The sequence below is a fragment of the Sardina pilchardus genome, chromosome 5 (assembly GCF_963854185.1).
Source record: "Sardina pilchardus chromosome 5, fSarPil1.1, whole genome shotgun sequence".
Classification (NCBI taxonomy): domain Eukaryota; kingdom Metazoa; phylum Chordata; class Actinopteri; order Clupeiformes; family Clupeidae; genus Sardina; species Sardina pilchardus.
The window spans coordinates 19245760-19263409 of NC_084998.1; the positions used below are offsets into that span (position 1 = coordinate 19245760).

At 43.5% G+C, this 17650-nt stretch overlaps 3 protein-coding genes across 5 annotated transcripts; 2 read left to right on the forward strand and 1 right to left on the reverse strand.

The window, feature by feature from the left end:
* Positions 1 to 2576: 2576 nt before the first annotated feature.
* Positions 2577 to 8911, reverse strand: mtmr2 (myotubularin related protein 2). Its single transcript, XM_062536825.1, has 15 exons — positions 8694 to 8911; positions 8202 to 8310; positions 8011 to 8104; positions 7723 to 7817; positions 7535 to 7639; positions 7342 to 7446; positions 7090 to 7173; positions 6847 to 6996; positions 6537 to 6725; positions 6240 to 6425; positions 5884 to 6090; positions 5573 to 5665; positions 5174 to 5287; positions 4849 to 5025; positions 2577 to 4423 (listed from the first exon to the last, which is right to left on the reverse strand). Exons 1-15 carry the CDS (start codon positions 8771 to 8773, stop codon positions 4259 to 4261), a joined length of 1953 nt encoding a protein of 650 aa, XP_062392809.1. The 5' UTR covers positions 8774 to 8911; the 3' UTR covers positions 2577 to 4258.
* Positions 8912 to 10043: 1132 nt separating this feature from the next.
* gjb1a (gap junction protein beta 1a) lies at positions 10044 to 13049 on the forward strand. Of its 3 annotated transcripts, none has more exons than XM_062535660.1 (2): positions 10044 to 10216; positions 11985 to 13049. In XM_062535660.1, exon 2 carries the CDS (start codon positions 11999 to 12001, stop codon positions 12716 to 12718), a length of 720 nt encoding a protein of 239 aa, XP_062391644.1. In that variant the 5' UTR covers positions 10044 to 10216; positions 11985 to 11998; the 3' UTR covers positions 12719 to 13049. The 3 variants fall into 3 exon arrangements, with proteins under 3 accessions (XP_062391644.1, XP_062391643.1, XP_062391645.1); XM_062535659.1 differs by lacking the exon at positions 10044 to 10216 and adding an exon at positions 11388 to 11561; XM_062535661.1 differs by lacking the exon at positions 10044 to 10216 and adding an exon at positions 11628 to 11827.
* Positions 13050 to 14871: 1822 nt separating this feature from the next.
* Positions 14872 to 17650, forward strand: gja2 (gap junction protein, alpha 2). The gene is made up of 2 exons (XM_062536857.1): positions 14872 to 15057; positions 16425 to 17650. The coding sequence occupies exon 2, from the start codon at positions 16457 to 16459 to the stop codon at positions 17648 to 17650; it is 1194 nt and encodes a 397-aa protein (XP_062392841.1). The 5' UTR covers positions 14872 to 15057; positions 16425 to 16456.

Below are 17650 nucleotides of genomic sequence, written 5' to 3' on the forward strand. Positions count from 1 at the left end.
CAAGATGCCTTAAATCTGATGATGGTTACATAATATTTGCAAGTCTCAATCTGTCCGTTTCTTTCCACAAAACTCTTCAGAAGTCTAATTGCATGGGTTATCTCTGCCCTGTCATCAAATTCTTTGTGGCAGAGCACCTTGGAAACGAGATCTAATTAGAACAGAAAACACGACACTTCAGATTTCACTTCACTTTGTAGAGTGTGTTAATTTGTTGTGTTTTATTGCTCCAAATGGCTTCGAAACGCCTTGCCATCATTGTGTTGGTGTGGCATTTCACAGAATCCCTTCAGTGCTCTGACTGAATTGGCTCTGCAGCTGATGGTCAAACTAGCCTGACGAGCCAGACCCACATCAAGATGTAGGGTCTGGACTGGACACTCACCGTAGACAGGGCTCAATCGGAGGGGTGGGATAAACAGTTGTCTTTCAAATTCCCTCCCCGCTATAGGATAACGCTAAACGAATCATTTTCTTGTTTTCAAGTAGCAGGATGCGTAACCTTCCCTCTCCACGCAATAGGATAACGCTAAACGAATCATCTTCTTGTTTTCAAATAACAGGATGCGTTACCGTCGCAACTTCTGGTCGCATGTCAGTCACTATTATGTTAAGCCCACCCACCGACTCTATACACGCTGTGATTGGCCCGCTTGTATTTTCCAGTTCTCAGCTCCTAGCTCTACGGAGCGTTGCTAGACTGCCCCGCCAGCCAAATTACATTTGCTGCCGCTAGGGGCATCTAGATTTCTAGGCTATGGTCAAACAGGATCAGGCTGAGAATCAAGGTTAGGCCCACGGACGTTGAGCCCTGCTCCAAGGAGCACAAACTCCTAGAGAGGAGGAACATGCACGGTGGTGGACGACCTGCTGTCAGAGAAAGGACACAGAGAAAACATCCTGCAATTCTCAGGCAATAAGGAGCAGAGTCAGCCAGACCAGCCAGAGTCCTGAGGTGAAGAGAGCAGGGGAGGTGTCTCTTCGAGGGACACCAGTGAGAGAAGCTGTCCACAGAGTGGAGACAGAGACTAGGAGACATGGTACCATTGTAGGCTATGGGTGATCTCCTTTCACCGCATCTGTCTGCTGGCCACCATAGGCCTCTTGGCCAGGATCACCATCCAGATACTTCTGCAGGTAAAAACTCAAGGCAGAGGAGGAGTAATAGGAAAACAAGGGTGATTAGGTTTAACCAGGAGTCCTGGGTTTTTACTTTTGTTAAGGCTTGGAAAACCAAATGTGTGAGATAAATTGTTGCTGATGTTTTCATGATGTGTTCCTCCCTCCACTCATAGAACACAAATGCACCAGGAGTCCACGTCTGAGGGACAGAAAGGGTCGATTCTACCTGGCACCTGCCCCATCTCTGTGACCCAGAACAGAGCTGGTCCTCACACAGCCACCACTAGGAGAAAAAGGAGAGGGGTGCAGAGATCCAAAGGCTGCTAAGCTTTCATCTCCGTCCATCAAGATAGTTTTACATTTTAGACATTATTAAACTGATAATTGTTCAGTAAAATGTTTCAAGTGTTTTTTTTCAATGGAATTATGAAGAAAATTGTGTTCAATTTTATATACTATCCATTTTTAATAGGGACTGCCTAGACAAATGGGTAGCTTTCAACTCATGCAAGGAGTTTTACATTGCTTGTATGAGGTCACCCACAGGTCACACTATGTGTGATAATCAAACTTTGGAATTGCCATCTTTTTTCACAGCTAGATGCCTTAAATCTGTTCATGGTAACACCATATTTGTCAATCTCAATTTGTCCATTTAAGGAGCTGGGCTAGCATGCAATAGCCTGAAAATGTATCGATTCACTTTCCGCTATTGTGCCCTTGACCACAGCACTTAACCCTGGATTCAATGTAGTGTCAGACTTGTACTAAAATTGACATGTGAGTCACTTTGGATGAAAAGTGTCTGCTAAATGAATACATCTAAATCTGCAGGCGGTCCCTTTTCATGTCTGTGCCCAGGGGCCCAGTAGCTCATAATCCACCCATGAGAGGAGTGGGGTCCCCATCAAACCTACAGTCCCCTTGGGACAAAATAATAATAATAATAATAATGATGCACAATTTCCCTTTGATATACCCCTCTTCCCCAAATGTAAAAACACTAAACCATTCAAGTGTATGCACGAATTTCAGTTTCACCATCATGTTGAACTGAGTACTTAATATATAACTTGGAGTGAAGAAGACACTCCTATTTGGAAAAGTTTCTGGTGTAAAACATGCAGGCTCCTGAGGCCATTGATGTGATGGTCAATGGTCATCTCATGTAGCAAGCAGGGAACCAATTGGTAGTTCACCTACAGTAAGTCACCTGTACACCGTATGAATGACGGTCTTTTAGCAACAGAGGCGATATAGACAGTCGGGCAGGTGGCCAGTAACAGTATCGGACATAGTTAGTAGGTCTAACTGTGGCCACAACATCTTTGCCATCTTATTCTGCTGAGCTTGCCCATCCTGTGACTTACAGTAATCCATAGCCCCCTCACAGTGGTCACAGATTTATGGATTCAATAATGTTGAAGAAGTCAGACATTACAAAACAATCTGAATTCCATTTAACAGAACTTTATTTTATATGGCTTTGCAGTAAACACAATTAAGTAGTGCCAGCTGATGACTGGACCAGTTTACATTATCATTGTATTAACCTCTGCAGACATACACAGAACTGTACAAATTCCATGGGTTAGTTTCTATATTAGTGGTCTGACTATATAGTGGTCTTTCAAATACATTACTATTTTCAGTGTTGGAAGATCTTATACCTAACGTTTGATACCCAGAAGAGTTAATAACATTGGCTGACTAGCGTGTATTTGTTAGAATTTGGATGGTTTGATGTCAACAACTTCTTATAAAAAGTAATTGACAAGCTTTGTGTGTGATATGCATGAGTTTTATTTACAACAGAGTGGAGTACGTTGGAATAAGTCTTGGTGTGGTTGATGTATGCAGTATAAGGAATGCTACCGTATTGACAAGAATGCCTGCATGTCAACCAGATATTTATAACATGGAAAAAATGCAGCATTTGATTTGTTAATAAGATGCACTTGAAAAAGCAAGCACACTTAAGCACTGACGAGACACAAGGATAATATCCTTCCTGATACTTTCACAGAGTTCCCTTCCCTGGGAATAAGGCAAGCAGTCACAGAGAAAACCAACGGAAACTGTCCTATCCTTCATATGCTATAGCAACAACTTTCACGTTGTTTAGGAGGTTCATAAGTCCAGCATTAAAGATATGAACATTTGCCCCTTAAAGTTAAGCTCAGAAATATAGTAGTAAGGATCAAGGGTTAGAGCAGCATTAGACACATTAGCCTGCCTTGTGCAGATAATTGTTGGTTACTAGGAATGTATCACTGGCTTAAAGACTAATGTTACAGCTTCTATTGGCTATAGGCTTCAAAAGAGAAGAATTCTAAAGCACATACTATCTCACTGTATTTACAGAGGTGTTGCGCACACACACACACACACACACATCCATTTTCCAAGTTAATGTAGCGTTAAAGCTGATAAACCAAGTAAAGCTGATTCATTTTCCTGTCAGTAAATCTCAGCCATGCATACACGCAACCACTGACTAATATGTGAATTCCATGAAAACTCTCCTCTATTGTATGTCTGGATGAGATCAGATGACCCTCCCTCGGCATCCATGTGTCCCTAAAGACGGACACATTCTGCAGCCCACTACTTAAACTGTCAAAAGGCTCTTTCAAGTGACTGTTAATATTAGCAGAAATTCCACACAGTTACATTTGAATGAAACCAAAGCCACTGATAAATCAAGTGTGAAGTACAGGTTTTGACATTTTGTTCTGGCATGGTAACATTCTCACGCAGCCTTTAATGATGACTTAAACTATGTCAAACATAAAATAAAACTGTACAAGTGCATAAGTACTTTAATGTAAATGTAATCTACACCTAGTTCCATTAGTAGCCTTGATCTAGAATGAACTACGTTGCCTCTAGTAACTGGTTAATTTAAAATGAAACCCTGATGCTAGGATTTTTCTCCATTTGTTAAGTCTGTTGCTGCAATGACAGCAAATTATGGAGGGATCGGAAAGGCAGTCTATGGCGTTTAGTCAGCCATGGGTCACTGACCCACCCTACTGCTGTTGAAGAAGCGGCCAAGTTTGAGACCTAGGAGCCAGCAGATCAACCCTTACACTCTCTCTCTCTCTCTCCCCCCTCTCCTAAAGCACCTGTACAATCACACGAAAGTCTGCACGGGTGTGATGGAGCGAGTGGGAGACCCGGCTCTCTCGGAGGAGGACGAGGCTGCCCGATTGGCCACCTCTCTTTGCAGCTCCTCTACTCTCTTCTGAAGCTCGGCACGCTTGGCTAGAAGCTCTTTGTAGCGCTGGTGCAAAGGCTCCTGAGCACACACAAACACAAACAGAAGAGTCAGAAAGAACATTTAAAATGCAAGAAAAATAACAGACAGATTATAGCCCTCTTTCCCATACTTCTGAGAGAACATATAGATTGGCTGAAATTGTTTATGATTCGGACTGAGCCATTATATTTGTTTCCAATTAATTGAGCCAGGACTGTGAGAACACCTGAGCTTTTTGCATGCATGCAGAACAGGCAGCTAGATGCCTGTGAGGCCTTCTGAATTTGATACACCTTTAAATGAGAAATGTAATATCTGTCAAATTATTTCTCTTGATAAATCAGCATGAATTCCAAGTGTAATAGAGGATGGAGGTTGTTCAGGAAGTTAATAGGAATACCAAACTATGTGCAAGTGAGCACGCTGAGAGGTGTATTTACAAAACCTGCTTTACTGAAACTGACCTGTGGTCTCATGCGAGGATTCCAGCGGATGTAATACCCCACCCACAGCTCTAGATGGCGCATGCTGACTACAGGAAACAGTACATGAGAGGAGTAGTTCACATATAAGGGGTTAGAAAACTCTTCAAGCTGACTATTAATTAAAGACCACAGTGACACCGTCTTCTTTGGTAATTCCTGGAAAAGAAAAACAAAAATAATTAACAAATGTACTAATAAATATATAATAATTATCTCATTAATAAATATATGAATGCCATATGAAAGTTTCCATCTATTTACATCATAATAAACACACAATGTAATACACAAACTCCTTACACACCTCTTTGAGTCGTTGCTGCTCACTATTACACATGAAGGTCCCAAACAAGCAACTGTATAGATGGTCCAGGATGGTGATGAGGAAGTACTCATTAAATTCAAATGCAGCAGGAAACTACACAAAAACAGATATCACATATAAGGCTTTCATCAATTATACATTTTAAGATTACATTTATAAGATTCAAACTTATAAATAAGTGGTGTAAATATTTCGATGCTAATCACTAAGTTGGTTGTTTACACTGGTGAAATCTGAAAAAGTAAAAAAATGATTAAACTACTACTTCTTAACCGCAAATACGTCCCTTTCTCTAAATCTACTGTTAATACTAACCATCCTACAATTAGTTACTATTTAGGCTGACATCTGAGACCAGATGCATAGCTTTTAGCTCACCTGTCGAGTCATCTGCCAAACACAGTCGATGAACTGCAGGAAGACTGGAGAGCGATCAGCGTCTGTGTGGTTCTTGTCTCCATGACCAACCCTCTGCACGAGGAAAAAAGGTAATAGAAAGGAATATACTGAAAACCACTCTAAATGATGGATCAGTGACTGTACACAAACAATCTATGTCAGCCTATGTCATTGAGGAATAGGATAATATGTTCAGTATTTATATGCAAAGCATATCTAAGGCTTGAGAGGACATGTCTAGTGTTATGGCTGATAATACATAGCTATGCACCAAGCATTGGTTGTCATACCAGTTGGAAGCGGTGACCAAAGCTCAGCCACTCTTTCTCCAGCAGCACTTGGAAGCCTTTGATGGTTCTGTAGTGAGCATCCAGCATCAGCATGGCTAAGGAGGTCAGCTGGGCAGTGCGGTCCCAGCCATCACTGCAGTGCACCACCACCGAGGTCTTGCCAGACTCCACTTTATCTGCAATCCGCAGTGCTCCCGCCAGGATAGACTGGCCACCAGAATGAGGGACAGAGAGAAGGAATCATCATGTCAAGTTTGATTTATGGATGTTATATTGGTACATATTTACTTAATCTCGTAATACATTTTCCCAGTAATGGTTTATTCCCCCCTTTCTGCCTTTGGATTGACTCTCACCTTGATGTGCTCAAGCCAGTGGGTGGACTCTAAGTTTGAGAGCCAGTGAGCCTCGTCAATGTTGGGATACACCACCTCTTTCAGTTTTCGTAGTGACTCCCGCATAACATGGAGATTGTGGATATCTAGAAACACCAGCTCCGCATTCTGATAGGCATCTTCGCTCTCGTAACCGCCACCTTTCATCTGAAGAATACAGAAGTACAAAATGTCAGAAGCCATCTTCTGCTCTGTTTATTTGAAAAGTTACATGTCCACCTAGTCCTGGTCTGGTATTGTATAATCTGTTCGACTTGCCTTATTGGCTGCTGCATTCACACTTGGCCTGACATCAAATATGAAGAGCTTGTGGGACTGTGCGTTGGCATCCATGACGGCTTGCAGTAGTTTCTCGTCCTCTTTGCTACGCTTCCCATTCACTCCCACCATGGGCTGGCTACAGCGTGTTATTGTTGCCTGGCTCTCTGGGTGGATCCATGACAACACCTTCAGGAAAAAGCAAACACCCATTTGTATGGTGAACATGTTCATCTTTATGATAAACTTTAACTTCAACTTCAACTTTAAGAACTGGATTGAGGGCCAAATGGGTATTATTGTCACTTACTGGAATGCGGCCTTTGGCCCTAAAGGCTGATACCCTCTTCAGCTCCTCATCGGGAATGGTTACCGGAACAACTAGGGTGGAGGGGTATGTGTCACACAGCTCATAATGGTCATTAACCTTAGATATCCTCCAGCTTTCGTTGGGCAGTCCCTAGTAAAAAGCAGTAAAAAACTATGGATTAAAAAAAGTCTGCTAATACCAGTCAATGTTTGCCTTTTATCTTTTAATACAGGAATCGCTCACCTGTCGTTTATATTCAGCCAGGGCATCATATACTTTCCATCCATTCTCAGGGAAAACCTGGTCATACTCACAGGCAAAGAGAGGCTGAAAGACAGGAAAGGAGACGAAGCAGACGGTTCAGTGAAGAGATTTACAGCTGAGGAGTCACACACAACATGCACACAAACAACTCTAGCCACAGGGTATCACATAACAAAATAGGTTTCCTTACAAACATACAGGAATTTAAATGTTCACAAAAGTTTTTTTTACCAGTGCATTAGAAACAGGGAAGGCGTATTTCATGAGGTTCTCAAAGATGGACTTCTTCAGAGTATCTTCTGGTTGTTTATGTACAAAACGCAAATTTCGGATATCCTTGGAAAACAAAAACAATCTGGGTTAGGGCAATCGCAGTCCATTATTCATACAGACTCGTTGCAAAACACACAGTTTGTCTCCTTACTTTACATATGATCCCATAAGACACCTCTCCACGAGATGTAGCAGACCCAATCTTCTCCACACGACTCAAAACGCCAAGAGGTATATCCAAAACGGAGCCTGCGTCCTGTTGAATATGGACCCATGTCAATATTTAACCATGTCCATAGGACATACAGAGTGTGTTAGTGAATATCCCTGAGTCCATACCCTGTCCATGCATTTGAAAAATAGTCGGTAGTTTGTAACAGTCAAGGTCCCTCTGAGTGCTCCAATGAATGGGCAAATGTAAGTGACGTCTTTGGCTGAAAATTTTAGAGAAGGAGCATAGTTTAAGGACATAAAAATATAACAATTTATAATATGCACTAGGCTTATTGTGCATTTTTATCATCACAATCTGAGTCTACTATACAATTCCAATACTCCTCCTGTCTCATGCAAGGCATCAGCAAGTTGTGTAATTTACTAATATCAATGCAATATCAATGTGCGTACCCATATCTTGAACAGTCTCCTTGTTCAACAACTGTGGTTCATCTTTATGTGCGTCTCTGAACACCTTGGCGACTGGTTTGTTCCTTAAGTTTGACTACTCAGTGGTGAAGGAAAAGACAAAACATTAACAATTAATTTAATCAAGATCTACAATGAGTCATCTCTGATCAAAAGGAAAAATTGCTCATTACCCGAAGCTGCTCGGCGGACAGAGGCGAGTCTGACGCCGAAACTGAATCCGAGGATATAGCTGATGGAGGCTTTGCCTGAGAGGAACGGTCAGACCGTGACGTTGAAGAACTGTGAATAAGCGTAAAGTAGGCTACTGGTCAGTCAGTTAACTTTTAACAAACGTCAGGAAGTTTTAGACTGGCCTCTTTGCAGAAATGAATTGCATACATTTCGACGTAAATAAATGCTTGCTAACTCTGGGGCTAACTATTCCAATTATACCAGAATACAGGAAGGCAGTGTTAATAATAGTGACAGCGTTATAAGGATATGGAGGAAACAAAGCTGGTTGTGGCAGTGATTGTTAACGTCAGGCTAACAGTAACACCAATGTTGGTTGACAACTTCACGTGGTATTCACGCTAGTGTACCTCAAACAATAACTGGGATAAACATTTCCATACAACTTATGCTAGCCTAGCTAGCTGCCAACTAATTTTGTTAAGCCCCACCTGGATAGAGAATCAACACTCGGCTGCCGGGAAGATGATTGTTTGGAACCCAAACTGTCGACGCTACCACTCTTTTCCATTTTCAAGCTCTTACTTCAAGTTTCGCCAAGTTAAGGTAAAAAATAGGCTATCTGATTTTCATATATAGAGTTTATACTTTGTCCTCAGAGGAAAATGAGCCTGCTGAAGGGACAGGAAGCTGCCATCTTTTCCCACAGTTCCCTAATCCAGGGGTGTGGTTTGTTTTCCGCTGACAGATCCGTGAACAGAGAGGGGTGTTCACAAACCTCACACAGTGGCCTGCTTGTTCATCAAAGCCTAAGCGCACCACACCAAAGCATAGTCCCTAAATAAGCCCAATTGATAATAACTTGATGTGGGATCTTTTAACTAATAGCCTATGCTTTATACCGTCGCACTTTCATCTTGAACTTGAACAGCCTTCAGTGCAGCACAGTAATGGTAGCCTAAGTTTTGACAGACAAACTAATTCCATAAATTATTCACCTTGAATGAAATGCTTATATAATTTCTTTCATAGGCCCTATTTGAAACAATACAAATCCCATATATTACATGTGTATATGCTAGACTGCATGTTAAACAAAACATCCAGAGAACAAAATAATAAACAATATTATATTATTTAGCAGACACTTTTGTCCAAAACATAGTTCAACTTTAACAGTAAACAATTTAAAAGTTGGTAATTCTACGTTAAGGAGAATAATAATAAACAACAATGTCAATTCAATCAATAGCTTGAAAATAGCTAAATAGCCTAGGCCTATAATATAAACCATAATGCATAAGATAAGAGCATGTTGAATGGATATGTTTTTAGACCCTTCTTGAAAGACCCAAAACTCACAGAATGTACACAGATGTATACAGATGACAAACACAATTGCTGCCAGTAATAATCACAATATTAATAACTATATTACCCCCCCCCCCCTCTCTCTCTCTCACACACACACACACACACACACACATAGACAGTGACACGCACGCGCACACATACACACACACACACACACACACACACACACACACACACACACACACACACACACACACAACACACACATACACACACACACACACACGCGTGCATACACAGTGACATGCAGTCATGCAACAGTCTCTGTCTCAATCTCTATCAAACAGCTTTATTTTGTATTTAAACAATGTTATGTTGCGTCAAAGCCTGTGCGGGTGGACGAGCTCTGGTGCGTCAGAGCAATCGAGTCTGAACTATGGGTAGGCGGAACTCTAGGTCGAACTGGGTGGGAATTCTAAAGAGGCTTGTTGGAGCCCAGTAAAGGCTGCTATTGTATGTAAATGATCATCATAAGGGCATATGACTGCACCAGTGCTGGACAGAGGCTAGTGTGAGGGAAATCATTAGCAATGCAAAGTCATGGTGCTCTGGTTCACAGACGTCCTGGTGAAAAGTACCCCTTCTCTTCTGATGTTAACTCCATTGTAGCCGATTGGGTTTTGGATCACTACATCTAAAGGTAAATACCTCTTTCATGGACATGCTAGAGGCAAGCATCTTCAAAGTACTGTAATTGTTTCTCTAAACTGTTTCTTGTGTCCGAGTGATATAAATTGTTTCAGTTTGGAGATTCATTACATAACCTCTTGAACATCTTGGAGTAAGAGCACCCTGCTTCACTGAATTTAATCATTTCTCTCCATTGAAATCTAATTTAGATAATGTAATTTTATCAATTATGTGCTACTTGGGTCATGCTCTTTAGAGCTACAGTTGTCAAAATCCATGTATTTGTATTTGTTGTATGTGTGCTGTATGTTGTGAAACTCGCCTGCATACAAACATGTTGAGATGTTGACATCTGTCCATATGAAAGACTGCACCTTGCATTCTTACAGTGTACATTAAAAGCCCTTGTGGTGCAGTATTTGTCTGTTGAGCCCTTAGCACACAAATCATACTGTTTAACTACATGTCACACCTCACTCTTAAAATACAGAACACCTGAACACTCATACATTCATAGCATGTTTAGCACACATGCATTATGCATTTATTGGCATAGATCCTTAGGCCCATTCTCTCGTACCCTTGTTCCCTTCCCTCTTTTTGACACCTAATCTTTTGTATCCCTCAGTCATACTAAAAATAAATGCACTGGCTAAGCTTAAAGATAAAGCCATATTGCAGTGCTATTACAAATAGAACTCATGGTCTAATGAAGAAGCAAAATGGAATTGTGAAAACTGATAGCTGTAGTGGATGCAAATATTCACTGTTTTCTTGTGCAGTGTGTGAGAGGTGCACAAAGGACTAGTCTAAAAAGGACAAAGTGAAACTGGACAAAATGGCTGCATGGGGAAAATGAGAGAAATTGTGTTGGCACAAAAATTCCTCAGACCCTTTATGTATTATGCAATATGTCTATGGAATGGGTGATTGTGGTAATTGAGGAATTTTCTTGGCAGAATGTCCACAGCCACCCATCCATGCACATGAAAGCTTAAGTGTCACTAAAATCAGATTGAGCCCACACCTCTCGCTGTGCTGTGCCCAGACTAAGCCCCTGGACTGAGCCCACTCTGTTGCTAGTCGCTGCCTAACCCCTCAGGTCACATGCCAACTCTCGCATCCATGCCAAGGATGTCCAGATTTCTCAGCGTCCCATTGGCTACTGGAGGGTCACATGACTTCCAGTGCCAGGCGCTGGTGCTCTGCTTTTAAGCTGCCGCGCACCAGTCAGGCAGGCACAGAGGGGTCGTCTCTATGCCGAGTCTTGCCCAATGCCCATCCTTCAGCGGCGGGTCCACGTCACCCTCCACCCGGGCGCCCGCCCATGCCTCTAACACCACCTGCTGAGCCTGGTAACCTTTTTATTCCACTCTCCTCTGTCCTCACTCCCTGCTAAAAAAAAGATTCCTTGCCTTTTTCTTTTTTCTTTGTTTTTTTTCTTACTTCTGAAATATTAATTTGAGAAAAAAAAGTTTCAAAGTTTAAAAAGTGTGATAGTGGAAGTAATTAAGTTCAGTATATAATTAAGGATCTGTGTCGGAGAGGACTTCTGGGATTTTATCAAAATGAATTCATGATTACATCATAGGCTTAACCTTCTCTCACCATGGAGCATGAGGTAGGAAATATAAGGATAATATATCAATTGATACACATCTTAAAATAGGACATGTATTTTAAGTAGAAATACCAGATAGATCTTCAAAGCACAGTTTGATTATTGTAACATCCTGACTTTTTGAATAATTCATGCATTTGAATTTCTCCCCTTCTAGAGCTGGAACCAAAAATGAACTGGGCGTCCTTTTATGCCGTGATCAGCGGCGTAAACAGGCATTCCACGGGCATCGGCCGCATCTGGCTCTCCGTCCTCTTCATCTTCCGCCTGCTGGTGCTGGTGGTGGCCGCCGAGAGCGTCTGGGGCGACGAGAAGGCCCACTTCACCTGCAACACGCAGCAGCCCGGCTGCAACAGCGTCTGCTACGACCACTTCTTCCCCATCTCCCACATCCGCCTGTGGGCACTGCAGCTCATCCTGGTGTCCACTCCTGCCCTGCTGGTGGCCATGCACATCGCGCACCGCCGCCACGTCGACAAGCGTCTGTACCGCCAGTCGGGCCGGTCCAGCCCCAAGGACCTCGAGCAGATCAAGAACAGGAAGATGAAGATCACGGGCGCCCTGTGGTGGACCTACATCATCAGCCTCATCTTCCGTGTGCTGTTCGAGTCGGTCTTCATGTATCTGTTCTATATGATCTATCCTGGTTACAAGATGTTTCGCTTGGTCAAGTGCGATTCCTACCCCTGTCCCAACACTGTGGACTGCTTTGTGTCTCGGCCGACCGAGAAGACGGTCTTCACGGTCTTCATGCTGGCCGTCTCTGGCATCTGCATCCTACTCAACATCGCTGAAGCGGGGTACCTGGTGGCACGGGCCAGCAACCGCCACATTAATGCTAAAGACTCACCTATTGGAGCCTGGATCACGCAGAAACTGTGTTCCTTTTAACATGGCTGGTTAAGATTTGCTTTAGGCACTAAAGTGGATCAAGTGCATTAGGGTTGATAGGATCACTTTGTGACAGTTGTAATCCGGGTCTATCGACAACCATTTAGCTCCGAGCCGGTGTTATCTCCTCCACGGTGCTTACCATCGTACCAGCACTCGCGCAAGTGCATCTGTATAGGACTACATCTGTAAAATGGACGCCCTCTTGAACTGGTGTGGGTGTGGCAGGTGAAAAGGGACCATTGATCCACCCGTCCATCCACTCATCCATCATTGTAAATGTTTTAATGTCAAATTAATGGAAAAATAAGTCAGATAATGATGTATGTCTTCACGTACCATTCTACATACTGTGTAAATAATTTATAGTTTACTGCTATAGTATTAAGCTGCTATAACTGTTCACTGCTATAGTATTAAACGATAACGATAACTGATTTATAATATTTGTGAAGTAATGCACTGCATATTGTCATACAAATAGAGGCAGTCTGTAATGCTACATGCTTTGTTGATTAAAAGTCATCCAGCACTGAGATTGTACTGTCAATTTTAGATTTTTGTCAATTTATGCAAATATACCTCCAGTTTTATTTGATAATTTAAAATAAAATGAAATTGGTGCTTTATCCATAGCAATCATATTTATTTACATCTAACTAAGGCTTTATGTATAGGCTACTCATTCATGTCTACACAAGCTATAGGCCTACAGTACATATTGATTAATCTGGTGTGTCAGTTCAGTGAAATTGAATGTCTACCTTTACCCTGTGTTAACTATCATGCATCACTTGTAGTCGCTTCGGAGAAAAGAAAGGCTTGGCCAAAGCTTCATTAAAATGCGAGCAGAAGACAGGCATGTGTAGAAGCTACATTATACTGCAGTGTTGTGTGGACTTCTTCAAATAATATGAATTATTTCAGACAAAAGTAGTACTTCCTCATCTGTGTTACTTACTGAAGAGTTATCTTGACAGATATTGACAGTACAGTTCAATAACCGGATGTGTCCAATTGTTCACACCTCACTGCAGTACTGACAGTGTCCACAAGGAGGTAGCATTAGCACATGTACATTTGACACACAAAAGCATGGGTTGCCCACAAGCACATCATGCACTTGTGTACAAGACACAAATGAATGCAAAACGTCCATGCTTGAAACACCCCCTCCTCCACCACTTCCACCCACACTACTGCCATTACATTCGTAGGCACATATTCAGCGGCCTCTTAGGTGTCATCATTGAAGAAGTCCTGGAGGACTCATTTGCGCAACACAAAGATCCCTCCCAAGAACAGCTGTAGCCAATGGAGAGGTCTGAGAGGAGAGCTGGCGCTTCAAAGAGATGAGCCTCTTTTTCAGGAGAAGGTCAGCAGGGTTAAGGTTAGGGTTAGTTCAGGACCATTCATACCATGTCTGGATATATGGGAAACTTTTGATGTTGAACAGTCATCTTCATCATGATTTCTCTCTGTCCTTCTCTTTTTCTTTCCTTTTTTTTAACAGTGCACAAGTCACAGAATGTCTCTATGAATTGATAAGTTGTCAGAGAGAGTGATGTAATCTGAAATAGTAGTATACAAGTCTACTTAGCCTATACAGTAGGCTACACTACAGTGACTACAATAGCCATCAAATACATTTGTATATATTTCATGTAGAGTAAGCATAATGATGCTGTATTGTTTACTGTGTGGTGTGTGTTTGTTTGTTTGTTTGTTTGTGTACATGTGTGTGTGTGTGTGTGTGTGTGTGTGTGTGTGTGTGTGTGTGTGTGTGAAAAAGAGAGATAAGTGCCACACGGTAAAGAGTAAATTATATTTAGCCTGCTGCCACAGAACTCTTTGCTCAATCCCATTGGTCAGTCTAGCTGTCCCTCAGCAAGTAGGAACAAGTCTGGGCCAAGTGTTTGGCTTTAAACTTCTTCACAGGGAGCGCGTGTGCGCACCCTGCCAAAATTAACCCCCTCAAATACACACCGTCAGAAGGGGCTCTAGAAAAAGAAGTGAGGTGCCAACACCAAAAGAATCTATCCTCTCTCTCTTTCTGTTTCTTTCTCTCTTTTTCTCTCTCTCTCCTTTTCTCTCTCTCACTCTCTCTCTCCTTTTCTCTGTCTGTTCCACACTCTTAGGAGAGTTGTGAGCTGTGAGTTGCATTGTTCTTCAGAGGATTCTCCTCACAGGACATACTCACTTTTATGGACGGAGGAACAGCGGACTGTCATGGTTGTTCGTAAATCCTGTGCCTCTAGGACATACAGGGTGTAGAGTGTATGAAGACTGCCCATGCTTGCCAAAGAAGACAGCACACAGGAGATGAGGACTTAGAAAAGGTGGGTCTCAATCATCTGACAGTTTACGCAAACCCTGAGTCACTGAGGCTATTTAAAGGGAAGTAACGAGATAGTTATCTGCAAAGATAATATGGATATTATACTTAAAATTGTTATTATAGGCCTACATTGTTAAAGGCAGTTTATTACTGTCTTATCACTGTTATCATCGTCCTATTACCCTTCTCAAAGTTAATACTAAACGATCATACCAGTGGTCATTGAAATTTACATTGATTAAGTTCAACTAGTAGCCTAATTTCCCATGTACTGGTTTGCACAGCCATAATACTTACTTTCATTAATAATGGTCTGAATCTTTACATCGGTTCTCAGCCCACAGACCAATTGCAAGTTAATCTAATCGCTATATCACTTGGCTATTTTGACATTTGTACACTTCGGTCAACATAATAAGTTTCATTTCTGAAGATATATGGCTTCCTGGCTGCAATAACATCAGAGATTATTGTTCGTTTGGGCTACTGCAATATTAGTCCTACATCAGAGAGAACACTTACCCCTGGACCTAGTGTCCAGACAGAGGAGTTGTTTTAATACTTGAGACAGACTATTTCCTGAGGAATGTTGTAATGTACTGTGAGTATACACCTGTGCACTGTGGACAGTCACGGAATGCAGGAATGCAAAAACAACACAGTTCCGATAGCACTTACAGTAAAATACAGGACATCACAAAGTCACACCAGCCTTGTTGAGATAATAAAACAATACAAATAGGACCTGACTAGTAGCTAGGATGCTGAAGTACATAGCATGCTTACACACGCAGAAGTACACGCAGATGTTTCTCATATATTATATCAAAGAATTCAGTAAGTGATTTGCTGTTGCTATGTCAATACTGAATTATGTGTGTGTGTGTGTGTTTTTGCATGTGTGTGTTGTGAGTGTTTTTTGTGTGTGTGGATGTGTGTGTGTGTAATGCATAGGGTTTCTGTAACCTACTTTAGCACGTAAAATCTAATGATGATAATAGCACACATACAGTGATATTCCATTCCAAACATGGAGTTGAGAGCATTCCAGAGCAGATTTACAGTATCTGCAGTTTAGAGTGATGATGCATGAGAAGCAGAAAAACCCTTATAGAAGCCCGAAATAAAAACAAGCTTTGGCTGCAAAATGAGCTTTGTTTCTTCCCATAAAAGCACTGGCTCAGAATGCAGGGGTTACCTCCAGGTTATATGTTGTAAAAATCATCACAGTCCATGTTTCCCATTTACATGAACAGCCAGACGCCATAATACTTATTTTGCTGCAAGCTTCGTCTGTACTTTTCATTCTACTCTAGTATTCCTTTATACCATATAAACGCTCCTGTTGTGTGTCCTGGTGTGTTGCAGGTTTTGGGGAGTGTGTTTAGTGCGGCAGAGCCATGGGGGACTGGAATTCGCTGGGGAAGCTGCTGGAGAGTGCCCAGGAGCACAGCACGGTGGTGGGCAAGGTCTGGCTCACCGTCCTCTTCATCTTCCGCATCCTGGTGCTGGGCGCGGCCGCCGAGAAGGTGTGGGGCGACGAGCAGTCGGGCTTCACCTGCGACACCAAGCAGCCCGGTTGCCAGAACGTCTGCTACGACAAGACCTTCCCCATCTCGCACATCCGCTTCTGGGTGCTGCAGATCATCTTCGTGTCCACGCCCACGCTCATCTACCTGGGCCACATCCTGCACCTGGTGCGCATGGAGGAGAAGCACAAGCAGCGGGACAAGGAGCTGGCCGAGCAGCTGGAGGAGGCGCAGCTGACCGCCGCCGCCGCCGCCCACGCCAACGGCGACAAGCAGCAGCTGCTGCTGCTGGCGCCCGACGCCGCCGTGGCCCTGGCCAAGGGCCGCAAGGCGCCGGTGCGCGACGAGCAGGGCCGCATCCGCCTGCAGGGGGTGCTGCTGCGCACCTACGTCTTCAACATCATCTTCAAGACGCTGTTCGAGGTGGGCTTCATCGTGGCGCAGTACTTCCTCTACGGCTTCGAGCTCAAGCCGCTGTACACGTGCAACCGGCCGCCGTGCCCCAACGTGGTCAACTGCTACATCTCGCGCCCCACCGAGAAGACCATCTTCATCCTGTTCATGCTGGTGGTGGCGTGCATCTCGCTGCTGCTCAACCTGGTGGAGATGTACCACCTGGGCTTCACCAAGTGCCGCCAGGGCCTGAAGTACCGGCGCTCGCAGTCGCTCCTGGCCAACGGCGGCGGCGTCGGAGGAGGAGGAGGGTCCAAGCCGCCCAGCGAGACGACGGACGCGGTGGTGCCCTTCGCCGTGCCCAGCTACAGCTACTACCCGCAGCCGGCCACGGCGCCCGAGCCCTACGCCTCGGAGTCCCACTACGCCATGACGGAGCCCGACTCGGCCTTCCAGCCCTACAGCAGCAAGGTGGCCTACAAGCAGAACAGGGACAACCTGGCGGTGGAGCGCAGCGGCGGCACCAAGCCCGACCTCGGCACCGCCGCCGACCTGAAGCCCAAGAGGAGCTCCAGCTCGGCCCCCGGCTCGCCCATGCAGAACCAGCGTCGGCACAGCCGCTCCAGTCGCCACAGCAACAACAAAACGCGGCTGGACGACCTCAAGATCTGA